The sequence below is a fragment of the Apis mellifera genome, linkage group LG14 (genome assembly GCF_003254395.2).
Source record: "Apis mellifera strain DH4 linkage group LG14, Amel_HAv3.1, whole genome shotgun sequence".
In the NCBI taxonomy this organism is placed as follows: Eukaryota; Metazoa; Arthropoda; class Insecta; order Hymenoptera; family Apidae; genus Apis; species Apis mellifera.
This window is the reverse complement of record NC_037651.1, coordinates 5,282,981-5,298,304: the sequence shown is the minus strand read 5'-3', so window position 1 is coordinate 5,298,304 and position 15,324 is coordinate 5,282,981. Positions and strand designations below refer to the sequence as shown.

General features: G+C 37.4%; 1 protein-coding gene across 4 annotated transcripts in view; it reads right to left on the bottom strand.

Annotated features, from left to right (window-relative positions):
• Positions 1 to 15,324, bottom strand: part of LOC408449 (thyrotroph embryonic factor) — a 66,287-nt gene that overhangs the window by 35,616 nt on the left and 15,347 nt on the right. The window contains exon 1 of one of the 4 annotated variants that reach the window (XM_006560237.3): positions 8,936 to 10,435. The exons of the other annotated variants lie outside the window; for them this stretch is intronic. Coding sequence (XP_006560300.1) covers positions 8,936 to 9,227 — 292 coding nt within the window. The 5' untranslated portion in view covers positions 9,228 to 10,435. Of the gene's footprint in view, positions 1 to 8,935; positions 10,436 to 15,324 lie in introns of those variants that run through there. 4 annotated transcript variants of the gene reach the window in all.

Sequence of the window (15,324 nt, the reverse complement as noted above, 5' to 3'; positions counted from 1 at the left end):
TAGAATTTTTGCTAGTGAAATTTACTAAATTAGGAATAAATCAATCGTTTTATTCTATCGTTATATTAAATTATACAACAATTATTTTAATTATTTTATTTTAATTATTATTAATTTATTTTAATTTATTTTAATTATTAATAATAAACGTAACATACTCGTTACGACAACGAAGAACTTGTAAAATTTATACTCTTTTTAAAAAAAATCGATTATTTCTTCCAACTAAAATCCTTCCCAAGTGTGCTCTTCTTTTTTTTTTTTTCCTTCAAATCTCGAATTTTCAAAATTTCGGTTCAACATTAAACTTACATTTCATCAAAATTATCTTCTGACCATTATTTCATTTTTTTTTTTTTAATCGCTTAATAATTAAACTCGAAAGCAACGATTTATCGTGGGATCCACGCGAAGCGCTAGAACAGCGTCCGTGAACAAGCAAGAGGGAAAGAAAGGAAAAAAAAAAGAAGAAAAAAAACGCAAAATCTCCTGAGTAATCATGTTCGATCGATGCGCTAGAGCAAAATCCAATTTCGCGGATCGGCTTCCCTCGTAGCACGTGGATGCACGCGTGCTGCACGCTGTTTATGTATGTGTACTATGTAAAGTACTCTTCCATTTCTACCCCCCCCCTCCCTCCCTCCCTCTCTCTCTCTCTCTCTCCCTTCCCAAACATCAATCGGTGCCTCTTCTTTGCGACACTGAAGGTACAGTATCGATCAAAACTTACACTGTTGTTGTATTAATTTCGATCCAAATATATTTGATCTTAAGATCTTTTGGATACGGATGATACTCAGACGAAAAGTCGAGCAAGTGTTTTCGAGAGAAGAAAAGAAAAATTTTTATCATATTCCTTTGGAATTATGTTTTAAATTTTATTAATCACGAAGGAAGAATAAAGAGAGGAAGAAGAAATATGTTTTGGTATAGATTAATAGCGTTGATCGAACGCAAGAATTGCTTGGACGAAAATTTATTCCAGATGATCCATCTCAACTGGGATCAAGATCGTTTATTCATTAATTATTTATTAATTGGGATTAATAAACAGGCAAAAGTAAAAGGGGAAAGCTCGATCATCTCGGCGTTTTAATTGAAAATGTGTGTAAGAACGGGTAAATTTAAATTAGCGCGAGAAAATATTGATTAGAATTACAAATATACAAGTATATTATCGATAAATCGAATCGCTCATCCGAACTCACTTCTGAATTATGATTCAGAGTGTACGTGACGGACGTTTCTATGAAACTGGGAATAAACAGCTCTATGTTTGTCCCGCTATCCCCCAACCTCCTCCTCCTCCTCCTCCTCCTCCTCCTCCTCCTCCTCCTCCTCCTCCTCCTCCTCCTCCTTCCCGTGCGTATGCAATAATTACTAGTTTATGCTGCTAGTCCATACTTCGATACATACATATATGTATACACGTCGAGCATACGAACATACGATTTTATTCATTATTAATTTGTTTTTATCGTTTCTGATCGCGTTAATCGCGATATTAATTGGAACAAGTATGAATTTTTTTATCGACAAGTTGTATATCGATATACATAATATTTATTCTCTCAGGGGGATTCAATTTTTTGATCGGAGGACAGAATATTTTTCCAGAGAAACGTGACTATATATTTACGAATCGTAGATATAGGGAATTTTTATTTGTTATCGAGAAATAATATTTTTTAACAAAAATTATTTAAGTCAGTTTTGCATTTTACTTTTCAATTTTATTCTTTTCATTTATGGATGGAATATTCGCAATTCGTTTGTGATTTAAATAGATTTAAATGTCTAATTCATCAGATATTAGACTTTTTTTTTTTTTTTTTTAATTAAAAGATGATGAAAAGTGATTCAAAATTCGTTTGCATCACGATTATATGTTTCGAAAATTATCGAAACGTGAAAGTTTAAATAAAAATGTACGAATATACGAAATGAAACTTTCGTTAATTTGTTGAAACAAGAAATTATACATGTCTTAAATGAATTTCCTAAGATACAAAGAATTTTTAACTTCAATTTATATATTTTTTTTCTCCAACTGTGATCTAAGACCTCGGGAACGTGATCTAGCCTATCATCTAGCTAAATACAATTCTTATTCAATCAATATTGGATATTTTTTTCTTATTTCATCAAGAAAAATCATTGTTATCACTTCCTAGTAATAGATTCTTTATCGAAGATCAATAATAGATCGAATAGGATTGCTTATAGGAATATGCTAAATTTCGAGAATATATTTCATTCGATTCTTCTGTAGCCTCGTCAATGCAAATATTTCATATACAATTTTTACGCGCAAAAAGGTTTACGTTCAACATCGTTTAATAAAAGCATCGAAATATGTGCAGCAGAATTCGATTTAGAGTTTGCAGTTCAGGGTGAAAGCAATTCAATCGAGTTCAAAAGAGAAGAGATGATGGTCAATTAGACAAAGGATCTAAGTTTGTTTGTTTCTAAGAATAACGATCGAAAGTGGACGACACTATTGTAATTATACTATTGAGTTCGTTTCATCAATCTATATTCATATAGACGGAAAATATTCGATTATAAACTTTAAAATTTAACCATTTTTATATCTTTCTTATGTTGCACGCATAATCTATTTCGATGATATGTATAATTCATATAAATCTACATGTATGTTAATTTTTTACTAAAAAAAAAAAAAAGAAGAAGCTCGGAAAAAAATTGTGAAAAAAGGATCTTCACTTTATTTCTTCCTCCGAGCAACTGAATTTCATTTTAATTTCAATAGAGAAATAACATTGTCTATCTACACTTTCGATCCATTAATTATTATTTAATCGAGAAAGAATCATTCCTTGCAAATTTTAAATTTAAAATACGAATTTCTTATCCGATTAAAAAAAAAAAAAAAAAAAAAAAAAAACTACATAATCATTATATATTAAAATTCTCGTTCATTATCCATTTAATTTTTCGTCATGGATATATAACGAGATTCAAGAATTAATTTTGTTTTCTAGATTCTTATATTATAAAAGCGATTCTACGTAAGTAGAATTTTTTAAAACGGCTGTTCAACATTGTTTATAGAGAGATCGACTTAATAGAAATCGAATTAAATACAAGGTCTTTAACACGTTTCATGCCGCGTGGATCGCACACGCCGCACTTCAAACTTTTCCATTCAACTCGGATAAAAATTTTTCGCTGTGAAAATACACGATGAACTGAATATAACTGATATCGCGATAATTTTTCGCAATCAAAAATTCCCTCCCTCCTCTCCCCCCTCCACACCTTCCGCACACAATTCTTATTAAATTAGATATGAAAAAATTACGTGCGTCATCGCGAAAAATTATTAATTCCTATTAACTTTGACCCGTTCGAAATTTAAATCCGTTCGAATATAAATATTATCCGTTCTCTACTTTCTTCTTTCTTCACACTCGGTGACGATGCACAACGATATCTCTCTCTCTCTCTCTCTCTTCAATCACTCCAACGTTGTAACAATTACGAAAACGAAATTATATACACAATCATTCGCGAGTGAAAATTTATTCGATCTCGAGCGAAATCTTACGATAAAAATAATTCGATCGAAGATCGTTGATTAATCGCGCGAAAAATTTAACTTTTTTTCTCTCGAAAGGGAAGAATCGATCGAGAGGGATGAGCCAATTTTTCCGGAGCAAGAAATCGTGGATCGGAGCGAGCATGTGTCGTTTCCCCGAAGACCGTGGCCGTCACCTGACCTTCTCCAAGGCCGCGCTTTAATCCCCGGCCTAAACGAAGCCGTAAGAAATCGCATGTGTCTTTCTCGATTCGTGCACGTGCCCCAAATCTCAACCCTTCGACTCCGGCACGCATTATTATTATCAAGGATGAAAGATTAATTTGCTCCCTTTTTTAGTATTTTTCCAGATTCTATTAACTGTCGATCAGGAATTTTTATTTTATTTGATTACTTTTCCAATTGGATCTGTAATTGGATAAGTAAATGGAATAATATCTTTTGAATTTTAGATCATTAAAAAAGAGAATTTATAAGAAGAGGTGCAGTTTTTTTTTTTGTAATATTTGACGATTCAATCGATGTTCGTGGATCAAAGTATATACGGATCCACTTTGCACTTTCTTCCTTTGTAAAAGGAATTATCAAATTCTTCGCGAGTTGTTTTATTCGAGCGGTTGAATAAAATCTCGCGCGAGAACGAAACGATTATACGACTCGTTTCCTATATGAAATTTAATGATAATCTTATAACTATACATGCAATTCAGAATGCATGAAATTGAATGCATTAAATTATAAGTTCGGTATTTATCATATCTGGCATACGTCATTTTTTTTATTTCTTTCCATCGTTGAATATTCGGTTCGTGCCTATTCTGAAATTATTCAACAATTCTGATGCTCTACAGTCGAACGTTGTCGAAAGGTCGAAGTATAAAAATGAGACGAGAATTTTCTTGAAAAAAATTATATCGTATATTTTGTAGACAGAGAGAGAAGGAGAGAGAAAGAGAGAAATTAATTGGACGAAGGAATTTTAATCGTTTCGATACGTATTCGATACGTGTGATATAGAAGAAAGGATATATAGAAGAAACGAAGGGAAATATTTTATTTTAACGTTCTCGCTGTTGTTGTTGTTGAAGGAAAAATCGATGTTTTAAAATGCGACGTTTAAAAGTCGAGAGAGGAAAATGACTGCATTTGAGAAAAAAAAAAAAAAAAAAGAAAAAAAGAAAGGAAAAAAATGTACCAAGCACTTTTGCAATTTTGCAACTTGGTTGCAAGTAAGCAAGAAGTAAGAAATTACCGATTCCGAGTCGTAAGGAAAAGATCGAAGCGAAATATGAAATTCTAATTTATTATTGCGAGAGCACGATATTTCGAATTCTGCGATGCCTCGAATCGAAAAAACGAAACAGAAGAAGAGGAAAGAAAAAAAAATGCACGAATATGTATCATTTTGTTTCTGGGGAAAAAAATATATCGTTCAATGCCAACAGCGTTAAGGAATTTTAAGTAACTAAGTTATAATGAACGTTTCCTTAAAAAAATTCATCGCCACGGATACTTAGTATGCTGCGCTTCTTTTAAGTGTTACGTTACGTGCAATATGATGCAATTGAATCTGTTACAGCCGTAGCGTACTTAAACACAATGTCAATTGGAAACGACATTATTTGTCAAGATGATATACTTAAAGGAAAGTCGCCATGGCGCCAAAAAAGTATTTCCCATTCATTCGTCCTGGAGAACTCTTTTGTACACCTTTTCTAAAATTCGAATTAATTTGTGACGTCACAAATCAAGACTCTCTCTCAATCTTCTTTATACTCTTAACAATTGCAATTATAAAAAACTTTCTTATCCAATATCTAATTACAATTATCTCGCCAAAAATTAAATAAATAGAAGATAAACAATCCAAACAATTTCTACGCAAATTTTAATGAGGGAAGAAAGCTTTTAATCTTCGTGTTTGAGGAAGAGAAGAATGATTAGACCTGATTAAACGTGATTGAAAAAAAAAAAATTGCGTAACGATGGAAATAGAAAAAGAAAAATAGAAGAGTATTTCGGGGAATGACACGATCCCCGGATTCGTGATTGTCGAATGAGAGAACGTCAAAGCGCAGGACGGGTTGGTCGGCCCATCCCTAGGCATTGTGCCCCTCAAAGCATTGGTGTCCATTGTGGCTGGCGACAATTCGACGCGCACACACCCGGCACAGCACAGCAGAGCAACAGTGCGCGGTTGCAACGAGCTGACGAGGTCGCTCGTTGTTTAGAGGAGAGCGTGTTGCACATAGGCGCAACTATTCGTTAAACGAATAGTTGAACGACGTCGAAACGACGATCGATCAACGAGCGTTCCTCAAATCCCAAAATTCTCGTGTCTTTGTCGAAGAGGAATCTTCGAATCGTGAATTTCTTCTCCTTCTTTTCTTTTAATTTCGCGAATATATTCCAGAGATGATCAAATCAAGATGATTAGAAAAATAAATAACACGTTAATTGTAGGAACAATTAACGGGAAAATTAATTTAAAATTAATTCAGCGCTACAATGATAATTAAATGAAATTAAATAGAGATAGTTATCAGATCGGATATCTTGTCTATACAATATTTATTATCTTGGAAACCTTGTTCTTGTTCACAATGATGATTCAAATCGAGACGAACGATTGTCTCTCCTTCGGATAGAATCTTTTTGAAAATAAAAAAAAGAAAAAAAGGAAAGATCCCGCGAGAATCCGGGAAATGAGTTGGAAAATCCAGCTCGCGTGAAAGGCGATGGTCGGTGTGAAATGGCAATCGTGCAATTGGCAACAACAAGGCTGGAAGAACTTTTAGACCTCTGTTATTTTTAACGCGTTAACTGCTTCAAGAAGCTAACGCGCGCATCTCGCTTGGCCGAGTTTAATAGGCCTCGAAATATGTCGTAGTATATCGTGGGCAGGCACAAGTTCAATAAGCAAGTTTCTTCGATTATTTCTTCTTTTTTTTTTCTTTCTCCCCAATTTTTTTTAACATACTCGAACATTTTTCTCGAGATATTCCACGTTTGCAAGATCTCTCTGCTTCTTAATTAAATCACGTTAGAAGACAAGAACATACTTTTAATGCCTCTTTCTAAAATTTTTCTATAATTTATAAAGATTCATCAAATATTCCCAGTTTTGATGAATTTCATTAAGGAGAAAAATCAAACATTTCCTTCCAAATAATAGAAAAAAATCTGCAAAATAAAATATCAATTCTAACTTTTAACGATGGCTCGTTTTCACTTCAAAAAAAAAAAAAAAAAGAAGAAGAAGAACGTTGGGAACGTTTTATCATTTTCCAAGTCATATTTAATTCTCATCTGGACGCACGGGAGGGAAAAAGACAGGAGTGCAAAAACAAGAGAGGGCAGAAACAAGTGGGAAAACGTGGGAGGATGCAAATGTTAACAGCCTTGAGTCGATTCCTCGTCGCAAGTAGGATAGGTGCATAGGTGGATTCACACGTTCGCATACGTATGATTCATTCACGCTCCATCTTCGAACCCGTTAACTCGAATCGACGGTTGGTTAATAACTTTACCAACTTTCGCGACAGTGTGCACGATACGCAAACTTAAACTTAGAACTGAAACAGGACGAAAATAGAAAATTCAAATACATCCGATGGGGAGGGGTAAAACGTTTACACTTCGAGAGCTCCTATGAATAAATTATTTATTCCAACAACAATTTTCTGATTTATTCTAATACACGACGCTGAAACTTTTAATACTTCAAAAGCAACGATAGGTATTTCTAATTACGAAAATATTTCACTGTAAACAAACGCTATTTTTGTAATAATTCTCAGAGATTCTCGGTGATTGAGATTCCTTCGTTGTTTCCAATGAAATTTCGAATAATTTGACGGTTCAATTATCTAATTATCTAATAGGAGGATATAGAATTTCAAGTAATGAAATTTGATTTGAATTATCAGAGGATTTTTTCAATTTTCTCAGATCGGAAGACTTTGTCCTACCATTTTTTCTCTCTCTCGTCTCTACGAATTAATTGTCAATCGAATTTCGAAACGCGAATAAACGTATCTAAATGTTATCTCAAACTCTATTTTATAAATCCTTGCACGAATGATATCTTACGTCTAACATCTGAGCTAGGTTAATTTTCCAAAGTGGATGACATATCGAGGAGAAAATATCGAGCTCGTTTAGTTTGGTAAATCGAAGTGGGATCAAGTCGAGGAAAAAGATTAAGAGAGAAAGTCTTTAGTCGAGTATGATCTAAGCCTGTTGATCACGCCGCGATAATTGCGGATAAAATGTAGGCAACCTGATGTAAGCAACAGGTGGGCGTTTCTACTCCACTTCTATTACTCTCTCCTTTTATCACAAACCCGCTCCACATACTTTTCAGCTTTCCAATCTGATTTTTCCAAATTTTCCGAAAAGAAAATCCTCTCTCTTTTTTTTTTTTTTTTATCTATCACATTATTGATCCAACATTTCTAATGATAAATTCGATAAAAAATAGAAATTTAAAAAAAAGAATCCTCCTCCCATTTTCGTTATTCGAATATTGTAAAATGCTTCCTCTTGATCCTCGTGATTTATAACAATTTTTTCTTCCTTTTTTAATTTTTTTTTTTTTTCTGAGAAGTTAGAAGAGAGAATTGAACGCGGAAAAAAACGCGGTTTTTTAATATTCATACTTCATTGTTACGTTGTTTTAATGGGAAGATGACGCGGGCACACAAATACGATGCAGTAATTTTTACTCCAAAACGATTTTAAGCCAAGTGGCAAAAAAAAAAAAAAAAAAAGAAACACGGCGGAAACCAGTTCTGTGTCTGTCACGTGTCGAAACCTACGTACGTGACTTTGCTCTTCCTTTTTTTTTTTTTTCCTATTTTTCTTTTTTTTTTTTTTTCTTTTATCCTTTTTATTACATTTCTTTAAACCGCCACTTGAAACACCACTGTTTCCATCCAGCACACGTAACAACAATGCGCTTTTTCAGGCGGACATGTCACAACCAGCCTACGCCTAATCAGCTAACTATTACCAACGCAAATAAAGTTATTTCCATCGTAAAACGTGATGTGGAAAATATGCTACAAAATAGGAAGTCCAATAATCGTGTTCTTTTTTCTTTTTTCTTTTTTCCCCACTCGATCGAGGATAAACATTGTCGTTAACGCCATTATTGATAGAATCGAGAAACGAAAGCTTGCTTGAAGATCCTAAAAACAATCTAACCTGTCGAATAATTGAAAATCTACGACAAGAGAATCAGATCAAAAATTCGACAATTTGTACAGAATCCAATCCACGAACCAGAATAAAAATCTACGATCCTCGAAACGTCTCGAAGAATGGAAAATTGTACGTTAGAAGGAAGGAATACGCGCGATAAACTCGTACCATTGACGTAGACGTGGTGCTGCCTCCAGAGGTGCTGGTATTGGCTCCAACGCGAGCTGGTGCTGTCCTCGTGGATGGGCGGAAGTGGCGCGTGCACCTGATGGCCGTGCGAGGTGGGCGGTAACGGTGGTGGCGGCGGTTGTTGGGGTTGTTGCTGGTGCGCAGGCGCGACCACGATGTGAGGATGGGGCGGTTGCACCGGCTGCTGTTGATGCTGTTGATGATGCGCTTGGTGCAGCACGCCCGGTACCGGCGGTGGCGCCAATTGCTGGTACTCCATGGCGCAGCTCATCCGGTTTCCGGTTTCACGCGAGCATTTAAATACACCTCTCCCCTTCCTCTCTTCCACCAGCCCCAGGGATCCTTACTTTTTTCACTCACTCGCTCCTCCAAAATCCTTTCCCGAGAAATTCCCTCCTTTCGATTCTTATTCTTCTCGACGAGTTATTCAACGAAGGTGTAATAATAATAATAATAATAATAATAATAATAAACGGGGCTCGATAGAAACACCGTCCGAGTACAAGGAGATAAAGAAAGGAGGCGCACTACCGAGGCTCCTCGATCACTGTCTCGATCTGTCTCCCCGCATCTGCGCCCGTAATTTTATCCCGCCTTCTTTGCCACTTGTCACAGAGAGAATCCGGGAAGAGAGGGAGAGAATCCGGACAGAGGATGAGCAGCCGGATCGATATTATCCTTCTCCAGCTTGATTTAACGAAGATCCCTTTATATATATTACGATTCGAAGATCGATGGACAAACGTGCGAATCCCTCTTCTCCGGGATTCCCTTCATCCACCACGTCAATCCCTGTAAACAATCATCGGCGGCCACGTGACCGGGTCCCCGTGATTCGTGCCACCCTCTTCCTTCCTCCTCTCTCTCCCCCCCTTGAAAAAGAAACTTAAAACTCCTCGTCCACCAGCGATTGATCGAACGCACGAGCGAGCGCAGCGGTGATTGCGAACAAATCGACGATCGAGTTTATTTTATCGAACCACACCGAGATTATAAATCCTCCTGTCCTCCTCCTCCGTTCGCGCGCGTGCGAGTCCCGAAAGAAACATGAATTTTTTCACAGACCGACGGACGGACGGATCGAGTTTCTAGAAAGAAAGGAGGAAAAAAAAAAAAAGAAAGGGAAAAAACGCGAAAATTCTTTTTCGAACCGATTCGAACCGATTCGTTCGAAGAGTTGCGTTCCTCTCCGCGATCGAAGCGGCCGGGAGAAGAATGGAAGGCAGCGAGCGGCACTACGGTGTACTACTATCGTAGTCGTGTGTCGACTGTCAAAATCAGCGATCGTCAGCGTCTATCCGTGGCCGGTGTTCGCCCATTGGGCCGTCACCGTAGCCGGAAGCGCGGCTCCGATTGGTTCCCTGGCCGCGTTTCCTAACGGTGGGGGAGAGACGATCACGCGCCTCGACGTCGTCCTGAAACCGGAGTTCCGACTAGGAGAGACAGCACGAGGAAGGGCAGAGTAGAACCATCCAGGGAAATATATATATATATATGTATATTGAAAGAGAGACAGAGAGAGAAAGAGGAGAGAAAGAGAAAGAGTGTACGCGCGAATACTCTTGTGTAAAATATATATATATATATATATAAAAGTATCAAAAGGGGATGAGAAGGGGGGGAGGTAAGGTGGTTGAAGAAGAGAGAGAGAAAGAGAGAGAGGATGGATGATAGGTGGACGGATAGACGGATAGGTAGACAGGAATGGATAAAAAAAGAGAGACAGAGAGAGAGAGAAAAGGAGGAGAGAAAAAGAGAGGGAAAGAGTGGGAGAAACCGTGCGTGCGTGACTCGAAGCTGCGGCGTCCGGAAAGACACTGCCACTCGCCAACGTTCCACCGTTCCACCGCGCTATCCGTGTCTCTCTTCCTCTCCTTCTTCTCTCTCTCTCTCTCTCTCTCTCTCCGTCTCCTTGCAACGTTTCCCTTTCTCCCGCGACCCGTCCCTCCCGTACGGAGACGTTTCTCTCGCGTGTTACGAATACGCTATACATGGAAGTGAGTGGAGTGTGTGTAGGTAAGTCCGCGTCTGTTCCCACCTCCAACCCGTTCATACCCGTCGTCTCCTTCGCGTTCACCAAACATCCGCTTTTACCCGCCCCCACCTCCCACCACGCACCCTCTGGCTATTCTCTCTCTCCCTCTTGCTCGTTACTATATTGGAGAGTTACACGCGCTGTACGATTCCGTTCTCACTTCCTTCTTCGCGAATCTTTTTCTTTTTTTTTTTTTTTTTTTCTTTTTTGATCGAAAATATTTGGTCTCGTTGGAAGTTGATTGGTTGATTCGTAGCCCCCTTTTCGATTTCATCCCTTTCGAAACGTGGGGTTTTCGTTTTTCGTTACTTGAAATTGCGCAGGTTTTTCTTTTTATGATTAAAAGTCTTCGTGCATGATTAAAGATGAATGTTTTTAATATATATTTTTTTTTAGAAGAATAGAAAATTGTATTAAATATCGTTTTGGAAAAGTTTCGAAAAAAGTAATTTTCGAAGGCGCTGAAATCTCAAGCTGCTTTTTATTTAAGTATCGTCGAGGAAAATGGTTGTTGAGATTTTTTCAGATCTTCCAGAAATTAAAATGAGTGAATGAGATCGTAGAAGAATTCTTTACAGCGAGATATATAAGAGTAAACCTAATCCAACGTTTATTTCGCAGTATTATATTAACTCTTCTTTAATACCTAGTTCCTTCGTTTCTTTTCGCAGTATGAATTTCCTCCCCTGTTAAAGAAAAAAAAAATCGATCGAATTCCTTCTGAAACGATTCTTCAAAACTCGGGGTACTTCTTGCGAGGTATAATATCGAGGTCTGTCTGACCACAGGCCGGAACTTTCTACTGGCAAGAACCCGGCAGGCGGTGCACGATCAAACAGAATTCCACGATGAAAAATCGTGGGTTAGTTACAACAACAACAACAGCTGGCAAGACGCTTCTTTCGCGAAAAAGAAAGAAAGAAAGAAAGATCGGAGACGACTTTCCATTTCGACGGTTTAGAAAAAAGGGAAAACTGGAACACTGGAGGAGGAGGAGGAGGAGGATCGTCCTCGTTTTCCACGCCGGATCGACCCACTTCCTGGTGCCGCGCTTGCCTCGATCGTGACCGATCCATGAAATTAACGGTAACGGCGCGTACTGGCCGTATAAAATCGAAAGTGGCGAAATACCGCGGACTGGTCGGGCAAGAGGGGGACAAGTTCCATGATGGCTCCAAGGTGGGGAACGGAGAGAGAGTTCCTGAAGATTCTAATGGCTACGCACACGCCACTGTCACCTTCTTTCTTCTATCCTGCCCTCCTTCCAACGTCCTCTCTAATATCTATCTTCTTTTTCCTTATTATCATTATTATTATTCTTCGTCGAAATACGTACCCGATTTTCTCTCGATTTTTCGAATTAAGAATTTTTGGCAAACTCTTGTCGAAAAATCTTTTTTACGATTTAATCGATTTTATTCGTCTTCCATGATATTATTTCGTGGAAATATTTCAAATATTCAATTTGATTATTTATCGAGTCATGAAAAGATTCGTCGAGAACGAAGTCTCTCTTTTACTTGATCGGATGGACGACGAGACTTGGAAGAGTTCCCATTTCGTTTTCGTTCGCATCTGCGACCTTTCTCTTCGTCGCTCCCCGGCCGATCGTCGGGAGAAAGGGAAAAAAAGCAACGGAGGAGGGAAGATGCCGACGTTAATTCTACTGGAACCGGCATAAACCTCTGAATCACCGGTGAACCGGTCCCGGTGTATACCGTATGCGAACGCGGAAACCACGAGGAGTCCAGGTATTCGTGTGGCTCACGTAAAGATTCCTTTCTCCTCCTCCTCCTCCTCCTCCTTCGTTGCTCTTCCTCCTCCGTGTTCCTCGCCGTTCCTCCTCCCTCTTTTTTCCCTCGTTTTCGTTTCTCTTTCCGTTTATTTTCCATCAAGGCGCATGACAAAAGTGTACAAATATATATCTTCCTTCTCTTTGTACGCTTTTTCCTTTGTCGCGGATGATGCGCGCAGTTTTACGAGCAGCACGCTTGTTTCGGGGCGGTGATGAATCGCGACTTTTGTTGCGCCATCTGCCTAATTGGATTACGATAAGAGGCGAAGTATTGCATCCAGAATGAATGAACAAACTGAAGATTTCGTTTCTTTTTCCTTTTTTTTTTTTTGGAGTGGTAAATATTTCTAGATATACAAAATTATAAATTTTCCTTTCAATTCCAATCTTTATTCTCCCAATATTCTAGATTTCTTTTATCGAAAATCCTACGATTCCAATCGTTGCCTCCATCGATGTGATTCGAACTACGATTCTTAAAAGAATTTTACAACTCTATTCGTCAATTTATCACTGTCATAATCAAAAAAAAAGAAAAAAAGAAACTATAATACATGTTTTTTCGGCAAAGGAGATCTCGATGCGGACAAAATCGCTTTCATTTCCCGACTAAAGGTCAAACTCTTGCTACAGTGTGTACGCGAAATGGGAGACAACCTGTTGATCCTACCGCTTCCTTTCACTGCCTGTATCACGAGCACCACCGATGGAGACGGTGAAAAGAAGAGGCGAGCCGTTCCGACTGATTTACCGCAACACGCTCTTCATATTTCGTAATCAACGCGGGAATCGGGGATGCTTCGTGATTTCGAACGTTTCTCTCTCTCTCTCTCTCTCTCGAGATGGTAAATCAAGATGGTAAATCTTGTTTGTACAAGTATGATGGATAAATTCCTGATGCAAGCGTAAGTAAGTTTTGTTTGCATACGATTTTCGAGGGATTTGGAGTTTTGGAAATTGGAAAGAAAGTTGTGGGAATATTTTTCGTCGTTGATTAATTTGATTTTTTTTACATTTTATTATTATTGAATTATCGAGGAATTTGGATTTTTGGAAATTCAGAAAGAAAATTGTGGGAATATTTTGAATTGTTGCGAGTTGATTAATTAAATCTGAAAGATGATATTTTATTTGGTTTTTTGCATATTCATCAAAGGATTATTGTTGGAGTGTAAGAAAGAATATTTGATTGTTTGCACATTTATCAAAGCAAATCTTGTCATTCAAAAATTACTTATGATAAAACTTGAAAAGTTAAAATTGAGAAACACCGTAGAAACGATGATCTCGATGAGTTTCACTTCTGAAATATCCCATTTAATCGACACGTTTCTAAGAAATTCACGTTTCTAATTTCTAAAGGAAGGCCTCTTCGTTGATATATCCAAAACCAACCAGAATTTTAAAATTCTGCTTCGTCAAAATATAATAACCTACATTCGAAGCATCACTTTTTCACTACGCTATCTTATCTCTGAAAAAGAAAAAAAGAAAGAAAAAAATTCCAACAAAATTGAATTTAGAGATATTATTAGAGATTTATTTATTTTGCCAACGCGAAAGAAAGAAAGAAAGAGAGAAAGGAAGAAAAGGGAAAAGAGAGAGAGAGAGGGGGGAAAGAAGAAAAAGAAAGAATGTGGAACTCGTCTAACGGGTGTCCAGAAGAAAGCGGTCCCATTTGGCCGAACGTGCCGTGCTTTTCGTGGCCGAGATACTGACAAATTTTTGGGAACGGGCCTTCCGTTTCGGCTGAGAAAAACGAAGAGGAAGAGGGCGGAAGGAGTGGCGAGCCGCGGCGGGGGGGAACGGCCAGGGCACATTTCACTAGGAGGTGAAAGTTTCGTTGCCGAAAGTTTGTTCTTTTCTTCGCGTGTCTGGCCCTGAACGGCTAATTCTACTCCGACAAATATTGGAATTGCGTTACACCAAGAGAGATGAAGAGATGAACGGAAGAGATGGGAAGAAAATTTTAACGATTAAAGTTAAGAAAGAATAATATATAAAATTGTATTATCTATTTGGATAATTTAATTTATCGTTCGAAAAATCGAACGTATTTTCTGGCCGAGGTTATTATGAATTTCGAAAGATCAAGAATCGATGAATTTTTTTTTTCATTTATTCGAACGTTTTAAATAAAGTTATTACTTGAAGTGTCAAATTTTGTATGCTTTTTTCGTCGACGGTTGCATCGATTTCTTTTAACGGATAATAGAATGATCGTTCAACATTTGATCGAGATAAAATATTATCTAGGAAAATACGTGATGAAATATCTGATGGTTGTTCATACAAGAGTCAATGAGTCGTGAAACGATAGACGTCTGATTAGTTTAATCCGAGTTTGGAATATAATCCAAGAATAAAAAAAACTGGAGAAAGTTATAAAACATATGGCATCAGAATGATAGAGATCCAAAGATTGGAAATTGAATTATTGGAATATTAAAATTAGAAGTAAAAAAAAGAACTGGAATAATTATCTTTAAAAATTTAAATATTAACGATACTTAAATATTAACGACTCGTAAAAAAATA